This window comes from Furipterus horrens, unplaced genomic scaffold (genome assembly GCF_987537825.1).
Source record: "Furipterus horrens unplaced genomic scaffold, mFurHor1.1.pri manual_scaffold_10, whole genome shotgun sequence".
NCBI lineage: Eukaryota > Metazoa > Chordata > Mammalia > Chiroptera > Furipteridae > Furipterus > Furipterus horrens.
Window position 1 is genome coordinate 82,085,029 of NW_028327180.1, and position 17,598 is coordinate 82,102,626.

The window sequence follows — 17,598 nt, forward strand, 5'->3', positions numbered from 1 at the left end:
TTTACTAGTAATCCAATTTGGCCCTGTTAAATTAAGACTCAAAGCTGATTTAGACCCCACCTATATGCACTTTTACTATTCTCTGAATTCCTTCAGTTTCTTCTCTTAGCAATAATCTAACTGAATAAATATTGATTTTACTTATTCTGAAACTCCCTCAGCTTTATTTTCTGCTAGAGGAAACCTGTCTTTCAGCGTGGCAAAGTAGCCACACGGAATAATTTGTTTTCTTACAGGGTGAAAATGGGCGTTTATCCTGTGAGTCGAGAGTGGATAAAGCCCTTCTATTTTAAGTAGAAGGCAGAAATATTAACTGCATGTAGAAACTGCAAATAAATTGTAACAGCAGTCTCAGAAGCATCTGACCCTATTTCAGCCTATGCATGGGGTAACCCTGGCTGAACACCTGGTCAGCAATTTTCCAGCGCTAGCAGGCACTGCCAGCTGTTTTCACATTCCTTACCTCATGTGACTGTCACAACCACCTAGAAAGGTAGAACAGAGAAACTGAATGAGACACAGATAAGGAACGGTACAGAGCTAGTAACTGTCAGAGGTTGGACTTGAACCGAGGGCTTCAAAGCCTCAGTTCTTTCTCTTCCACCAATCTCCCCGCAACAGCAGCCTGGTCCTGATGTTGAGCATCCAAAAAGTGCACACCTGTCCCGAAGCGCGACGAGCCAGCCAATGAGGAGCTCATATACAGGAGGCGGGACGGGGAAGCTGCCAATGACAGAGCCCTCCCGGAGAGAGCTGCAGCTAATAAGGGCCTTGTGCTGGAGAGGGACAGCTACTCGTCCAATGAGGCTGTAAGCTGAGAGTCTGGGAGGTGGGATAGCCAGTGGCCCTCCGGGGCGGGGCGGTGAGCACGGAGCCAACGCGCTAGCACGCTAGCCCCAGCGTGCTGCCCCCGTCGCCAGCCATGGCCCGTGCTGCCCGCCTCTTCGCCATGCTGGCCGCGCTTCTCGCCGCCGCCGCTACAGGCGGAGACGCCCGGCCCAGTAAAATCGGTGCGGGAAAGACGCGATGGGGTGCTGAGCTGGGGAGGGTTGCGCGGGAAAAGGGTTCTCAGCCGGCAGCATTTGGGTGGGGGATGGGGAAGGCAGCTGGGTGACGGAGGGATCCTCGGGAGAGGAGCTGGGTGGAGAAGAGGTAAGGGACTGCGGCTGGGCGAGGAAGGGGACCACAGTAGGCAAAGTGCTGATACGGAGAGTGGCATGAGCATTTGTCCAGGGCTCTCTGGGGCGGAAAAGAGGCTTGGAGCAGGACTAGCCACTGATCTCATGTAAGGATTCAGAAACAGTGAGCATCTGCCATGGACCTGGCGCTTTGCCAGGTGCCCCGATGACAGAGGAGACAGAGTTTGGGAGATTGTCATTCACAAAGGTTTATTGAAGGCCTTTGTAGTAGGCACGGTGCTCATAGTTCCTGCAGAAGACTGCACAATACCTAGAAGTTAGTGCTAAGGCTGTAAGTACCCTGATATAGAGGAAGGGGGCTTCACCCCAGCCTTTGATAGCTCTGGGAGGGCCCTGGAGGACTTCCTGGAGGTAACATCTAAGCCAGAGCCTTGCGAGAGTAGGAGACAGCCTTAGTGGAGTAGATTTGCCAAATGACAGTGTGAAGTTTTTGACAGCATTTTATTTGTGGGTTGGTTTTTTTTGTTGGTTTTTTTTTTGCTTTTTTTTCCTCAATATTTTATTTTGAAAAATTTCAAAGGCACATCAAAGTTGAAAGAATTATGCAGTGATCATCTGTATACCCACTACCTGGTTTCTGTCATTAACAAACTGCTACTGTACTTGCCTTATCACATACCTATCAGACATCCATTAATTCATCTTAATGGATTTCAAAATAAATTACAAGCATCAGGACACTTTGCTAAGTACTTCATTATGCATATCATTGACTAGCATTCCATATTTGTTTACAGTTTTTTCTTCTTAACAGTTGTCTTTGTAACTCAGCATGACTCAAAGTTTGTCATGTCCCTCATATAAAATGTCCATAGCTAGGCAGAGGTGCTGGGCTTCTGGTGTGGGGAAAGAGGAGTCCCTACTCCACTCATCTGCCTTCTGTGCACCTCACTTGGCAGGGAGGGATGCACCACAAGCTCATTAGGGTCAGTGCAGTGCTTAGGCTTCTTAGGTAACAAAACCACAGCTTGGGTCACAAGGGTTAAAACAAATTGAAGCATGCCAGAAATCAGTTTGGGATTGAGAATTTAGGGTTTTCATAAGAAAGAGAATTTTGAGGGCAGAGTGGTCAAAGCAGACCCCGTGGAGAGGTTGGATTTTGAGCCAGGCTTTGAAGGATGGGGAAGAGTTAGACAGGCAGTGTCTGGAAGTGCTAGGCACGCCTTCATCTCTTGGGAATAGACAACAGAGCGGGACACTCCCCACTGATCACTGGGGAAGGCTCAGGGCCTCCTCCCAGCACTACTGTTTCTGGCAATGCAAAGCTTGCTGCCTGCTTCGTTCTGGCTGGCTCTGCCCACCTAGCCCCAGGGATCATCTAGAGCAAGACACTTGGCAACTCCAGGCTGCCCTGTAGCTTCCCAGTTGTCATCAGCCCTTTGAGGGTAGCCTCTGTCTACCCTTGGTGCTTTGGACTCTACCCACTATGAGAATGAGGAGCTTCCTGTTAGCATGGCATAACCCTCACACTGCTGCAGGTTCAAACCTGAACACCTCGGTGTGACATTGAACCCTTTAAGTCCCCCATAGTTCCACATGCTGCCCTGTTCACGCTCTTTTCTCTGTGGAGAACATGTTTCTGCTCACAGGCAAAGTTGGTTTCCTCCAGGGCCCTGACCAAATGCTTCTTCCCCTTTGTCTCCCCACCCTCGGACAGAACTCATTTCTTCCTCCGCAGGATTCCTCCTGGAACCCTGTTATTGCACTTAGTCATACATTCTCATAGCTGATTGTGCCTGAGTCTGTCTGCCCACTCCTGCCTGGGCTCAGGCGGACAGAGGCCCTGTTTGATTTTTCTTGTGCCCTAGCACGTCTTACCATAGACCAGAGGGTAGGTGTCGTCAGTTCATGGGTGTTGGGTGAGCCAGTCTGCTTCCCTATGATCCTTGGGCAGCTTCCAGGCCTTGTGATATCTGTTTCTCTGGAAAATGGGTAATTTGGGGCTGTTGCAAATGGAGGGGAGGGGAATGCACTGTTTTAAAAAGGTTAATGGCATCCTTGGAAGTGGCTTTGTATAAACACTGAGGAAGAGGAAGTGGTTCATTTTTTCAAGGTACAACAAGTATTTAATGAACCACTGCCTGCCAGGATCTGGGGGCATAGTTACCTGCTCTCAATCCTTAAACAGACCACTTGAGCAGAACAAGCCCAGGGCCAGGCCAAGGGTAAGGAGAGTGTGATGCAGAAGTATGCTGGAGGGATGCCTGACTTGTCGTCAGTGGTCAGGCAAGCCAAGCAATGACATGAGGGCTGTAGGAGTCAGCAAGGCAGAGGGTAACAGCGCATTCCTGGAAAAAGCAATGCAGTAAAAGGCACAGGCCTGAAAGAGCAAAGTCACGTGCTCCTCACTCAGCAAAAGAAGCCAAGACAGATAAAAAGGTGGAGTATTGTAAGGATAGGGCAGGGAATGGACTGAGTAGAGGCCAGATGATCAAGAACCTTGTATTTTTTTGCCCTCCAGACAGAAGCTGGTGGTCTTAGGGTCCAACATAGGCCTAGCAAGGACAAATCACACCAGATTTATCTCATTTTCTTTTTGGATAGGGTTCCTAGATGGTCAGATGAGAGGGTCAGATACATGGTGGGCAAAGACAGTGGGTAGGGTGTCAGGCCAGTTCAGTAACTTCATAGCTGCTTTACTGTCCTCTCAGGTCCTATTTAGTATCAGTATCTACTGGCTAGTGGTTCCCAGTAGCACCTGGCAGCCCTGTGTAGTGAGATGGTTTTTTTATCAGTGACTTGAGTAAGAATACTGATGGCATATGAATAAAGTTTGCAAATACCAGGAAGACAAGAGGAATAGGAAAGAGGGTGGATGATAAGGTCCACAAAGACCTCAAAGAGCTAAAACTTTGTAACAAGAGTCCACACCAGAATCAAGTGCCCTGTATGGAATGAGCAACCCGTCACAGGGCACATTCCAGTTTGGCAAACACAGATGTAGAAATGATATGTCAGGTAACAGATTGGCTGACTTCTTTAGTAAAGGGTCAGAGGGTCAATATTTTAGACTTTGCGGGCCATACAGTCTCTGTCACAACTACTCAACTCTGCCTCACATGCACGCAGCCGGATACAATAAGCTAAAGAAAGTGTTTGGCTGCGTTCCAGTAAAACTTTGCAAAAACAGGCGTCTGCATATATTTGGCCCATGAGCTATAGTTTGCCAACCCTCAGATTAAGAAGTGGTTTCCAAACACTGACCTACCTAACAGTACCTGTCAGTGACTAGGTCTTCATAGTGAAATAAAAATAGGGCAAGTGTAGTTTTTTTGTCAAACGTAATTTATTCTCTTTAAATGGTCATCCTGAATTTCGAACTTCCTGCTTTTTTGCTGCAAAGGTGTCTTTCTTTACAAAGTGAGAGTTACAGCAGATGGCAGTTTTCAGATTGTCCTTTGCTCTTTATTAACAGTTTACTAAAAACTAGGCTGCAGATTGCCTTTTTGTGATGTTATAAGCCTTTGCAAGTGCCTGGGAATCACACTGGCCCAGGAGGCCGAGTAGGTGTGACCCGCAGTCTCATGCCCGTCCTCTGTCTTTCCTTGCCTGCCTCCCGGGCCTGCTGACAGCCGTGATTGGGGCTGGAATCGGCGGCTCTGCAGTGACCCATTTCCTCCAGCAGCATTTTGGCGCTCGGGTGCAGATCGACGTGTTTGAGAAGGGGACGGTGGGTGGCCGCTTGGCCACCATCTCAGTCAACAAGCAACACTATGAGAGCGGGGCCGCCTCCTTCCACTCCCTGAGCCTGCACATGCAGGACTTCGTCAAGCTCCTGGGTGAGTGCACCGTCCCGGGGCTCCATCGTCCAGCCTCCAGGGCTGGCAGCAGCCATCAGGCCGTTCCCACATTGCCCCAGTGGTCAAGGCCAGAAGGTCACATAGCCCAATCTCCTCGTTTTACAGATGGAGCAGCCGACCCCCGAGTGGGGGAGGAACTTCCCTGAGGTTACACAGTGAGTTAGTTGCAGAGCCCGGATTACAGCTAAAGGCTAGTTTCTTTCCCTTTTAATCTGCTGCCTCTTAATAATCCTAATCATAGTGGCTTGCACGTGCTGTGTGCTTGCCAGGTACCTGGCATCCTTGTAGGTCGTATGTAGACATTATCTCTAATCCTCCCTACCAGCCTGCATGATGGGTGTTATAGCTCCTCCCGAGGAAATTGAGGCTCCTCAGCTAAAGCCAGGCAGCTGATAAGTGAGAGAGCTGTGATTCAATCGCAGCAACAATCTGTCAAGACCACAAATACGTAAACTGTTGGACACAGAAATTTCACTTTTCAGAAGTGACGCTCACACGTGTGCAAAGAGGCAGTACACAGGGTTATTCGTCACAACAATGTTTTATAGCAGCTAAGGTTGAAAATATCCTACCTGTCCATGCACTGGGACCTGAGATTAAACAAATTATTCTCGTAAGTACACAGACTGGTCAGCCAGATGAGGACATCCTTTATGTCCGGGTATAAGACAATCTCCAAGACAATAAGGTGCAGAACAGTGTATAGTATGTGGTGGGGGCAGGGTATGACTCACAGATGTATCATTTATGAGTATTTGCACAAAACCTCTCTGGAAGGATGCTGAAGGAAGGTACTTACTGGTGACTCAGAGACAGGAATGAGAGGGAAAGAGACAAAAACTTGTGACTTGGGGGCAGGTCCTATAACCTCTGAGCCTCAGTTTCCACATCTTTGACACCTGCCGTGAGAGGATGGAGTGAGATGCCCTGTGCTGTGTACGCTGTAGAGTGCGGATGGTTACGAGGAGCTGTGGTTTTTCCCACGTGATCTTGGTGCCCAGGGCTGCCATCCCAGAGCTGCCCACCCCTGACATTTGGGATGACATCTGAATTTCACTTGTAGCTGAGTGTATCCCTTTTGGGGAAAAAAATGTAAAATGGAACATTATTTTAATTTTCATCTCTTTATTGACTAGCCAGGCCCAACACTCCCCCAGTGTACGTGTTTACTATTATAAACAAGCTGCACAGATGAACAAACCATAGTGTTCGTATTCCCTTTGATGGAGCCAGTCCATCTGCATCCTTCAGGAAGGCCCCAAATTTCAGCTTCAGGCACTGCTAGTTCTCCTGGGCGGCCCTCTGCAGGGGACCTGAGGGGCTTCCCCTTGTCTCCACAGGGCTGAAACACCGGCGAGAGGTGGTGGGCAGGAGCGCCATCTTTGGCGGGGAGAATTTCGTGCTGGAGGAGACGGACTGGTACCTGCTGAACCTCTTCCGCCTCTGGTGGCACTACGGCATCAGCTTCCTGCGACTGCAGATGTGGGTGGAGGAGGTCATGGAGAAGTTCATGAGGTAGGGCTGGGCAGACAGGTAGGGGCTTCCAGAGGGAGAGAGAAAAAGGGGTGGGGAAGGAAACCAGCACCTTTCAATCCAGGTCCCAAGCAAGCCCCCGGGATTGTCACAATAGCATTCACTTTCCCTCTGGTAAACTAAGCATGGGTTGTAAACTCAGGCCCTGAGAAGGGTCAGAAGTGGCTCAGAGATTTAGCAACTGTCACTCAGCAGGGCCACAATGTGAAGCCAGGTCTAGAGGGATTCCGGGCATTTGCCTGTCCCTCTGCACTGTCCCTCTAGGTGAGACAGGCCCAGCACAGCCAGTGAACAGGCCAGGGGGAATGTAACCAGTCTCCTCTCTGACCTCTACGTGGAGAGGAGGGCGGGTCCCTGCTGGGCCTCCTGGGTGTGGTGGCCCAATAGCGGGAGGTCGGTGAAAGACCTTTCTGCACAAAGGCTCCAGCTCCGCGTGTCTCCCAGGATCTATAAGTACCAGGCACACGGTTATGCCTTCTCGGGCGTGGAGGAGCTACTCTATTCGCTGGGGGAGTCCAGATTCATCAACATGACCCAGCGCTCTGTGGCTGAGTCCCTGCTCCAGGTGGGCGTCACACAGCGCTTTATTGATGACATCGTCTCCGCCGTCCTGCGCGCCAGCTATGGCCAGTCAGCAGCGATGCCCGCCTTTGCTGGTGAGCCTGCGGCCCTTGGCCTGCCCACCTGCCCTTCCCTGACCCACGGGGCCCAGCAGGGGCTGGGATTCCCATAATAACCTCACATCTCCCCAACTCAGTACAGTTGCCGGACCATTCTGTTTTCCCACCCCCCTTTGGTTCTGGCATCGGTCCTCCAAGCTGGCAGGAGATTGTATTTACCCCACTTCACACAGGTCTAATGTTTTTCTACTACTCCTGACTAGGTTAGTTTCAGAAACTACCTTGTGAGGGTCTCTGAGTCCTGGGTATTCATCTATTAGCCCACCTTATCTTCCCAGCTCATGACGGGGGCCAATGGGCATGTGCACAACCCACTGTCCTCCAGCACAGGCCACAAGAAGGCTCACAAGTAAATCTACCTGGGAGAGCCATTGGGGCATATCTTCCCCAAAGCGTGGTGACCGTTCTGGGCCTTGCTGGGGTGGTGGGAGGACAGGGGGCTGGGGCATTTAAGGCCAAGAAATTGCATAGGCAGTCACTGGCCTCTCCCAGCCTGCTTGGCTGGACCCTTTTCTTCTACCAGCTTCATAGCATGGAAGGGCCCAGGCTCAGTCCTTTGTCCTCTTTTCATGCTCCCTTGGTGACCTCAGCCCATCTCAAGGCATTAAATTCCACCCACTTGCCTCCTAAACATGACCTCCCACCTGGACCTCTCTCCAGAACTGCAGTTTCATGTGTCAGCTGCCACCTCTTTGTCTCCACTGGGAGGGTTTAATGGGCTTCTCAGACTCAGCACATCTAAACCTGAGCTCCTGACCTTTCCCTGCAGGCCTGTCCCTCCCCACTCAGTTGGTAGTAACTCCTTTCAGTTGTTCCAGCCAAAACCTTGACTCATTTCTTTCTGTCACATTCTTCATGTGGTATGTCAAGAAATCCCACCTGCTTTACTTCCGCATATATCCGGAATCTGACCGTTTCCCACCACTGCTTCCTCCCTGGTCTAAACCACCAACGTCCCTCACCTGGATTACTTACTGCCAGTCTCCCACCAGGTCCACACCGCCCCCTACAGGCTCTTCTCAACGCATCTGCTGAATGAGCCTTTGAAAACAAAAGAGATCATGGCAGGCCTGCATGTGAAACTCCATAAGGGCTCGCTCTTTCCTTCAAGAGAAACCCAAAGCCCTTTCAGTGGCCTGCAAGGCTCTCCATGGTCTAGGCCCCACCACCTCACCCTCACTCGCTTACCCCAGTCCAGCCACTCTGGCCTCATCCCCACCTTAGGGCTTTTGTGTGGCCTTCCCTCTGCCTGGAACATTCTTCCCTGAGTTACAGTCATGGTAAACTCTTTTCCCCATCATGTCTTTGTGTAGAAGCTACCTCTTCACTGACGCTACTCTACCTCCCAGTTTTAAATTATACCTCACCCCCTCCTCTTGGCCCGAGCAGTCCCAGGCCCTCTACCCTGCAGACTATTGCATTTACTTATTTTATCTCCCACTAGAATGTATGCTTCCTGAGGGCAGGAATCTCTGTCTCTGTTTACTAATGTTTCCCTAACACTTAGAACAGTGCCTGGACAGACCGTTGTAGGCACTCAGCCCATTACTGTTGAATAAATGAAAGGAAAGGATACTGTTCCTCTAGCTCTTCCCCAGCCCTCAGATCCCTCCAGATGTACCCTCATGGGGCTTCCCTGTTCACTCTTTAACATTTTGTGTGTATCCTTCAAGATATAATTCACATGTTATACCATTTACCCATTTACAGTGTACACTTGAGTGCTTTTGAGTATATTCACAGTTGTACATCCATCACCACAATTTAGAACATTTTTGTTGCCCCTGAAAGTAACCTTATGCCTTTAGCTTTAGCTCTCTAGTACCCCCAGCCCTCCAGTCATAGGCGACCGCAAATCTGCCGCGTTTCTATGGATTGGCCCACTCTGGATAGTCTCTATAAATAGAATCATACAATCTGTGTTCTTCTGTAACTGGCTCTTGCATTGAGCATAGTGTTTTCATTTCATAGCATTATAAATTTGTTGTATTTATTTTTGTGTGTGTTGTCTCTCTGTGCCCATGTTTGGGAGGAGTATTGGCCTGAGAGGGAGGCCCAGGTAGTATGGTGGTAGATTCCCCAGGCCCCCTGTCCAGTGATTCTGAGAACCCACCAACTCCCTTTCCCCTTTGTCCAGGAGCAATGGCACTAGCTGGGGCCCAGGGCACTCTGTGGTCTGTGGAGGGAGGCAACAAGCTGGTTTGTTCCGGTCTACTGAAGCTCTCCAAGGCCAACGTGATTCATGCCACAGTGACCTCCGTGACCCTGCAGCATACAGGTGAGTGGATGGAGCAGGGGGCATGGCCACTCCTTTCCTAGACAGTGACCTCTTCTCTCCCTAAACCCCAGTCTGTAAAGATTCCAAAAAACCATTGGGAAGCCCCAGCACTGCCAAGTGACACCAGAGGGCACTGTTGTCCCAATTCAAATGTCAGTGCCAGAAAACAGATTTGTATTAATCTATATCTATTCATTTGACCACCAAGGATTTTGAGCCACAGTCAGCAGCAAAAGCAGAGCCAGAGCTTGAGTCTCCTGACTCCCAGCCCAGTGCTCACCCTGCAGCCACAGCAGGAGAGAAAGATGAGGACCCACCATCGGGAAAGCCCAGCTGCACCCAGGACCTCAAACCCTCCATGCTGGGCCCCAGATGGGAGATCAGTGGGTAGAAGCCAAGAAATAAGTTGACTTTTGTGCCCTCTTCCAGAAGGGAAACCCTTGTACCTCGTGGAGTATGAGAATGAGGCGGGCACTGGCTTCGACTTCTACGACATCGTGGTCATCGCCACCCCCCTGCACCTAGACAACAGCAGCACCATCACCTTTGAAGGCTTCGACCCACCCCTCGACGTCCTCCAGGACTCTTTCCGGTCCACCGTTGTCTCCTTGGTCCACGGTTACCTCAACTCTTCCTACTTCGGTTTCCCCGACCCTAAGCTTTTCCCCTTCGCCAACATCCTTACCACAGATTTCCCCACCTTCTTCTGGGCCCTGGACAACGTCTGTCCCGTCAACATCTCGACCGGCTTCCGGCGGAAGCAGCCTCAGGAGGCAGCCGTTTGGCGAGTCCAGTCCCCCAAGCCCCTCCTTCGGTCCCAGCTGAAGACCCTCTTCCGCTCCTATTACTCAGTGCAGACAGCCGAGTGGCAGGCCCACCCCGGCCACGGCGCCCGCACCTCCCTCCCGCGCTTCGCACTCCACGACCAGCTCTTCCACCTCAATGCCCTGGAGTGGGCGGCCAGCTCTGTGGAGGTCATGGCCGTAGCTGCCAAGAACGTGGCCCTGCTGGCTTACAACCGCTGGTACCAGGACCTAGACAAGATTGACCAAAAGGATTTGATGCACAAAGTGAAGACTGAACTGTGAGGGCTCTGGCGCGAGCCTGGGAACAGACCATGCTCTCAGCGGCCAAGGCTGCGCCAGCCACACTCGCCTGCCAAGCCTCCTACTGAGCCCTCCTGCGTCTACTGTCTTCTCTCACCAGTGTGGGTCCAGGTGGCCTGCTCTCTGCCTCTCTCTTAAGGATTCTCTGAGTGGTCGTTCCAAGGGAGAGAGTAAGAGAAAGGAAGAGAGTAAGAGAAAGGAAGGAAATTCAAACCAGTGTTTCGTTTATTTATTTTTTTAAAAAGAAGAAATAAAAATCCATCTTCTCCAGCTGCTTCGGACTTGGTTTTCTAACTAGGAGACAGGGATAATGATGGGAGGAAATATAAAGCAGAGAACTCTGAATCCAGTTTCTTTATTGTTTTTCATTGCCTAGTCCCAAAACGTACCTGTGGCTACACCATCAATGATGTGTGGAACCAGATGACACGTTACAAATAAGTAGAAGGGAAAATCAGAAAACGGAAGGCATGATAATAGCTCCTATTTCCTGAGGGCTTGTTGGATGGGAGTACCCAGTTAAGAAATGATTAGACACCATCCAAACCTCTCAGTGAACACCACACATTGGGGGAGATGGCTGTTGGCGGGACCCAAGGAAGAGATGGTTAGCCCAGTGGGGCTGTCAGCATAGTTCCGAGCTTCCTGGCAACCAGTGGGAAATAGGAAACATACCAGGCCATTGGAAGAGGAAAATTTCCTTGGCACTTGGAGGACTTGACCATTCTGTCCCTTATGCACGGGATGAGAAGTGTAACACTGATGTGTCTTGCAAGGAGACAAGTCCCCAGATGGTGGAGGGCAGTCATACCTGACCCCCAAACCTTGACCCCAGCAGCGCAAGGAAAGAAAAGGTGTTGGGAAGGAGTTCAGAGGTTAACCTGATTCAGATGCCCAAGTCCCACCCAAACCTGCTACATTCGGCTCTGGGGTTGGGCCCAGAAGGACACACATTGCCAAAGGACACTGATATTGTGGCTTTCCTGATAGGAACAACCCCAGAGGTCATCCAGCTAACTTCCCTTTTTCTTTTGAAGACATGGAGATAAAAACCCCAAATGATGAAATAACTTGCCCAGGGTTTCTTGATGAATTCATAGAACAAAGCTTAAATCTGGAGCTTCTCCTTAAAATTACATGAATTCTGTGCCAAGATACAGCAGTGATCGTGAAAGAGATGGTGCCTTTAAAGTGGGAGAAACATGACCTTGGTTATTACAGGAATTATGAAGTTGACACATAAGTAAGGCACTTTTGGTTGACGTAGTAGAAAACCAAACTCAGACTGGCTTAAGCAACAAAAGGGTTTTATTGGTTATCATAACAGTTCAGGCTCAGGGCGCTGTGCAATGCCAGCACCATTAACTTCTCTCATGGTCAAGGATGGCTGTCAACAGCTCCCAGGGCAAGAGGGTCTTCTCCCACGACCTCTGAACCACAGTCTGGGCTCTGGGCCAGTTGGGGCCCTGCGGAACCAATTACTGTGGCCAAGTGAATGCCACATGCGGATTGGCTTAAGACTCAGCTGGGACCAGGGATGAGATTTATCTGATTGGCTTAGAACAATCAGGCCCCACCCCTGGAGCAGAGGTGATCTCATCCAAACTATAGGATTGGAAGGGTTGAAAAGGCGGTAGAGAGAAGGACAACGTCAACCACAGGTAAAATGGGGCTGTGCCCTCTTGTTCCTCTCAAGTCCAGTGCAATCAATGTGTAATGGCATCTTTTCATGGTTCGTTTTTAAAATGAAGATGCCCTGGGCTATCATGGTGTAACTGATGAGCATTAGTACTGGGCCAGAGGACCAAGACCAATACCAAACTGCTCCTAATAACCACCCCTCTCTTGCATCCCTAAGGATCAGCACCAAAGAAACAAACCAGGGCACTTACATTTGATCCCAAAGCTGGCACTTTGGCTCCCTGCCACAGTCTGACTGCAGGGGAGCTAGCTGGCTGCTTCTTCAGAAACTTCTTTTGCCTGGATAGACAGGCCTGAACAGCTCAGAACCAACCCGGGCCAAAATGCCCACGCTGCCTGCTTCCCCAAGCCCAAACCTGAGAGCTGGGTCTCGCCCCCTTCCCACCTGCAAGAAAAGGGCAGAGGGTCCTGAAGGTAGCAGAAGGGAGTATGAGAACCAACAGGAAGCCTTTGACCCCAGGCCCACTCTAGCCTTCAGGCCAGGGCAGAAGCCCCCAAGGATCCACAGCCCTCTGGGCGAAGAGAGCATTTGCAAAGACAGACAGAGCCCTGCAATCTGCCACACAAAACAGGAAAGAGGCCACACATTCTTAGTAGTCCTGGGGGCAGCTTAATACACAAACGCCTCCAAGGGACTTTGCCCCTCGAGCAGGTGACTCGAGCAGGATTTCAGCTCTTTCAGGAAGAAAGCTGTAGAGGGTAGAGTTGGGGGTGGGTGAGGAACGGTGGGAGGAAGGAATGCCTTGCACCTGACCCACATTTGAAGGAGCAACAGAGGGAGCTAAGGACAGGTCTTGGGCTCCCCTTGAGGCCTCTGTGTGCAAATGCATGCATTCATTCATTCACCGAGCCCTGCACCCCTACTTTGCACGTGTCAGTGTGCTCGGTGCTGGGGACACACCACTGAAACTGGCAGATGAGGCCCCTGTTCGTACAGAGTGGGGGATTCTCCCTAGAGAGTGGAAAACCTGAAACACATTTGAACTCGCACCAAAGGAGGTTAGGGGCATAGTGTAGATCTGTTTTCCAAAGGGCTGAGCTCTCTGCTGCTGCCTTCGAATCAGGGGACTGGGAAGGCCCAGCTGCCAGCCCAGGCTCAGGAGACCAAGCTCTGCAAAAGGCCCTGGAGAGACCTAAAACTCATCCGCCCATTTCACAGATGAGAAAATCGAAGCCCGGGAAGAGGAAAAGACAACATCCATATAAAACTAATAAACTCACTGGCGCTTACTGCAGATCTCTGTGTGTCTGATGCTCTGGCTGGAGTCCCACCAGGTGAGGAGTTTCCCTACCCAATCCCCATGCCCCAGGACACCCTCCTGGGGGCCTCCTCCCAGGACTAGAGCAACCTTCCTGCCGCTCAAATCTTCCCTCACCCCCTCCCCACAAAAAGGCCTTCATGTGCAGCTCAAGTCTTAAGGCCTGAAGAGCAGGCTGTGGTGGCCTCAGAGACAAGCAACCCCCAGGGAGGAGACACGGCTGCTGAAGGCATCAGCTTGGGCTGGCACAAGAAATCTATTTTCCATGTGTCTGGAGCCAGGCCGAAGCTTCCTGGGGTAATTTTAACCAGTATCCACTCTAGAACAATACCAAAAAAGGTAAGTTACTTACCACCCCAGACAGACACATACCTAACGAGTGCCCTTTCAGGAATTATAGAGCCTTAATACCTTCAGAGCTAAAGCTGCTTTAAGCATTGAAGCTAGAGCAGCCAAGTATTTCTATACTGGCTGATGGCCCTCTTATTGAAATTAACTCTAACGTGCCAGCTATTCTTACCCTCGGAAAATAGCTGAGCCCCTCAGCTGTCCTAGGGGAGGGATGGTATTTTTAGATCTAAGAGCAGCTGATTTAGGATTTGTTGCAGGGGCCAGGAGAGCAGGGGAAGGATTGAATTGCAAGGAGCTGATGGGTGGGTGGGAATTAGCATCTAGGGGGCAAGGAGACAGGAGAAGCTTTAGGACAAATCAATCCACACTGCCTTTTTGATCAGTAAAGTGTCTTGATATAAGCCAGTGCTTCTCCAAGTGTGGTCTCGAGAGCAGCATCAGGAAACGCTGCATCAGAAAGGCGAATCCAGCCCCCACCTCGAAACCTACTGAGTCTGGATCCCTTCGTGGGGGGCCCAGCAATCTGTGTTCTAACGAGCCCTCTGGGTGATTCTGGTGCTGTCTAAAGTTTGAGAACTGCTGATGTCAGCAAACCGTCTAAGCAGATCCCCTTGTGGATAAGGCTGGATGAAAGAATGATCTATGTTGATACTTCTTGACTCAAGTGTTTGTTCAAAGCCAGAGATCCCCAGCCCCCCCACCCCAAATGCATTCCCATGTGAAAATTTCAGGGGCTGGCTCGCTGGCCCAGGTTAGAAACACCTGCCCTTTGGCAACCCAGAGGCATTTCTCTAGTCCAATGCTGACCTACAGAGAATCTGAGTTGAAAGAGACCTTATTCCACCCAGAGCAGGAATCTGCTCCACGATATTCTTGAGAGGCTCAGTGTTAGCTGGACCCTTCCAGAAATGGGGAGTTCACTGCTTCCAAAGAGATTGTTTGCAATGGTCCTGGCCTTAACCGGGAGAGTTAATGCTTGGTCACTTCTGCATAGGTTTATGCCAACCAAGCTCCAACAGCATGGCTGAAATACGGCTTATACAGTAAACCCAAATTAAAGGAAGTATGTGACTGTCCGAAATGGTAGAAGTGAATGCAGTAATTTTTTTTTTAATAACTTATTTCAGTGTTGGAGGACTCTGAGTGATGGAAAATCCTCCTTCATATTGATCTGAAATCTACCTCCCAGGAACCTCCTACCCCCACCCCAGTTTTGGCTTCAAGAGCCACAAAGAGCAAACCCATGGTCTTGCTTTAGAGAGACAGCATTTACTTTTCTTTGGACTTGCATGGTATAGTGTGCAGGAAGGACGGCCTCCAGCTGCCCACGGGCTCTGGGCCTGGGTGGATCAGAAGATGCAGGTGCAGCCCACAGCAATGGTCTCCATGACTGCGCGCTGGCGGCAGGGCCCGGTGCGCGGCGGCAGTGGGCAGAGGCGGCGACGCACGGGCACCTGGCTGAACACGGGCACGCTCACCATGCTGCGGTCCTCCTGCATGGTGAAGGGGTTCACGCAGCCCAGACACAGGCACCGCGCCTCTGGCAGGTCCGCAGGGATGCGGCTAGGGTCGTGGTTGATGCTGTAGGAAGGCAGGAGAGAACGTAGGGCTGAGGGAGCAAATTGGAGCCCACACCCCCATGACTCTGCTTTTCCTAAGCCCAGGTTTTTATTCCCACAGCAAGATTGTGCTTTGCCATAGGAAAGGCAGTAATCAATTCCCTGTTGCAGGTGAGAAAAGGAATCTTGGAGGGCAAGTCAGGTGCCCCAAGGTTATCCAGGTTCAAGGTCTCTAGGCAGTCACCCAATTTTCTTCGTTCACTAAGCAAGATCCCTATCCTAATACTACATGGTGCTGAGGGGTCGCAAAAAAGCTAAGGCCCCTCTGTCTCCCCCACCCCCTCCCCCTTGTTTATAGTCTTGAGAAACTGAATCCATGGGAAGTAACATAGGACATTTATGCCTAATTCCCACTGGAAGAGGAGTCCGGAGACCTGGTATCTATTCTGACTTGGTTTCTATTCATGCAACAAATATTTTTCACACACCCACCATGTGAATGAGTCTGTCCTCGACATTAGGTGCTCACTGATATACAACACGGAGTTCCCTCCTACAACTGAGAGTATAGGGACTTGATCTGTGCCCTTGCCTTCACTGTGCCTCAGTTTCCTCATCTGCTAAAGGTGGGGAGTGAACTTGACTTGTGGGCCTGTAATATCAGGATCACCTAGGAACTTGTTAGAAATGTGGAATCTCATCCTCTCCAACCTCTTGAATCAGAACCTGCATTTTTATAAGCTCCCCAAGAAAGTCAAGGACACAGTAAAGTAGTAAGAGGCCCAGCTCTGAAGGATCTTTATGGACCCTTCCTATTGCCACACTCCAGATACGGCAGCCACTGGCCACATGAGGCTAGTTGGAATTTACATCATCATGGAAAGTTCTATTGAACATGTTATTCTGGATTCTCAGGACATCAGTTGTGTAGCATGGGTTTGTGGGTGAGGACCCTTCAGGGTTAGTCTATTTCTTCATTATTCATTCAACACATATGCATGTGGCCCCTTCTGTGTGCTTGGTGTTGTGCTAGGATGTGGAGCTACAAACCAAGGTAAGACCCCATCCCTGTCATCTAGGGGCATTCCCAAACCTAGCTGTGCATCCCAATCATGAGGAGATGCATAAAATCTTACTTTCTGGGCCTCCGCCCTGGAGGTTTTAACTGGGTGGAGCATTAGAATCCATAGCCGATTCTAATGCAGGCATTGGGAGGGTCCTAGTCTAGCATGAGACAGATGTGGACACAGTCAACTCAAGGCCACCTGGAAGTGTAGTAACTGACAAGTCCGTACAAAACACCCCAAGCTGGAGAAAGCAACATTCAGGGAAAGCTTTGCAGGCACTTCAGCAGGGACTTAGAGAACAATAACAACAGTGCTCTGCACCGATATCTCTTTCCAGAGAGGCTAAGCAACTTGCCCAAAGCCACACAGCAAGTAAGATGCAGAACCAGGATTCCATCCCCAAGCATCCGGGCCTCTGCACCCAAGGTCTTAACTTCTACAATGACAGGGACAGTGGGCAAGGTGTTGTCTCTTCCCCCTGTGACCCTCAACACGCAACACAGCTCACCCACAGCTACCCAACCTGGCCTACCTGTAGCCCCACGGTGAGAGGCTCCTCTTGTTGGACAGCCACAGCTGCAGGTTGACCTCACACTTCCTCCTCACTGGCTCGGAGCTGTTCCTCAGCTGGGCCACCATCTCTCCAAGGTTTCTCTCATATTCCTCCATGCGGGCATACGGCTTCGCCCGCGATACCAGGTCCAGTGGCATCTGATGAGGCCCGGGGGCCAGGGGCCCAGGCCGCCCTTGCCCCTTCCTCTTGCTTTTGGGGTTCCTGGGCTGGCCGAGTCCCAGGAAGGTAGAGATGGTGAGAAGAAACAGCTGAGGAGGAAGGTCACAGGTCAAAGGTGAGAGAGGCAGGACTTCCTATGGGCCAAGAAGCAGTGCCCAGAGAGGGGAGAGGGAAGAGGAGAAGCCTCATGGGGGTGACTCTTACGTGCCGTGCCCTGTCCTGGTCTCACCAGCCCATTACACACGTGTACCAACACTTTTATGCATCACACTCATTGCATCACCTTTTAATAATCTCCACACCCATTTGAATTGATGAAAAGGTTGGCTCCA

At 50.6% G+C, this 17,598-nt stretch overlaps 2 protein-coding genes across 3 annotated transcripts; one reads left to right on the forward strand and one right to left on the reverse strand.

Moving 5' to 3' along the window:
• Positions 1-878: 878 nt before the first annotated feature.
• Positions 879-10,596, forward strand: PCYOX1L (prenylcysteine oxidase 1 like). 2 transcript variants are annotated; one of them, XM_090288373.1, is made up of 6 exons: positions 879-1,010; positions 4,772-4,978; positions 6,340-6,514; positions 6,953-7,188; positions 9,350-9,490; positions 9,920-10,596. In XM_090288373.1, exons 1-6 carry the CDS (start codon positions 923-925, stop codon positions 10,576-10,578), a joined length of 1,506 nt encoding a protein of 501 aa, XP_090144499.1. In that variant the 5' UTR covers positions 879-922; the 3' UTR covers positions 10,579-10,596. The 2 variants fall into 2 exon arrangements, with proteins under 2 accessions (XP_090144499.1, XP_090144500.1); XM_090288374.1 differs by having other exon boundaries at positions 880-1,010; positions 6,977-7,188.
• A 4,601-nt stretch (positions 10,597-15,197) lies between these two features.
• Positions 15,198-17,313, reverse strand: IL17B (interleukin 17B). Its single transcript, XM_090289524.1, has 2 exons — positions 17,066-17,313; positions 15,198-15,488 (listed from the first exon to the last, which is right to left on the reverse strand). The coding sequence occupies exons 1-2, from the start codon at positions 17,242-17,244 to the stop codon at positions 15,257-15,259; spliced, it is 411 nt and encodes a 136-aa protein (XP_090145650.1). The 5' UTR covers positions 17,245-17,313; the 3' UTR covers positions 15,198-15,256.
• Between the last annotated feature and the right edge of the window lie 285 nt (positions 17,314-17,598).

What these genes read in the sequence shown, in the direction of transcription:
- PCYOX1L (XM_090288373.1), top strand. Translation starts at nt 923, where the DNA reads ATGGCCCGTGCTGCCCGCCTCTTCGCCATGCTGGCCGCGCTTCTCGCC. An exon ending in CGCCCGGCCCAGTAAAATCG is followed by an intron (nt 1,011 to 4,771) that starts GTGCGGGAAAGA and finishes GCCTGCTGACAG; the next exon opens with CCGTGATTGGGGCTGGAATC. An exon ending in GGACTTCGTCAAGCTCCTGG is followed by an intron (nt 4,979 to 6,339) that starts GTGAGTGCACCG and finishes TTGTCTCCACAG; the next exon opens with GGCTGAAACACCGGCGAGAG.
- IL17B (XM_090289524.1), bottom strand. Translation starts at nt 17,244, where the DNA reads ATGCCACTGGACCTGGTATCGCGGGCGAAGCCGTATGCCCGCATGGAG. An exon ending in CTCTCACCGTGGGGCTACAG is followed by an intron (nt 15,489 to 17,065) that starts GTAGGCCAGGTT and finishes GCCTTCCTACAG; the next exon opens with CATCAACCACGACCCTAGCC.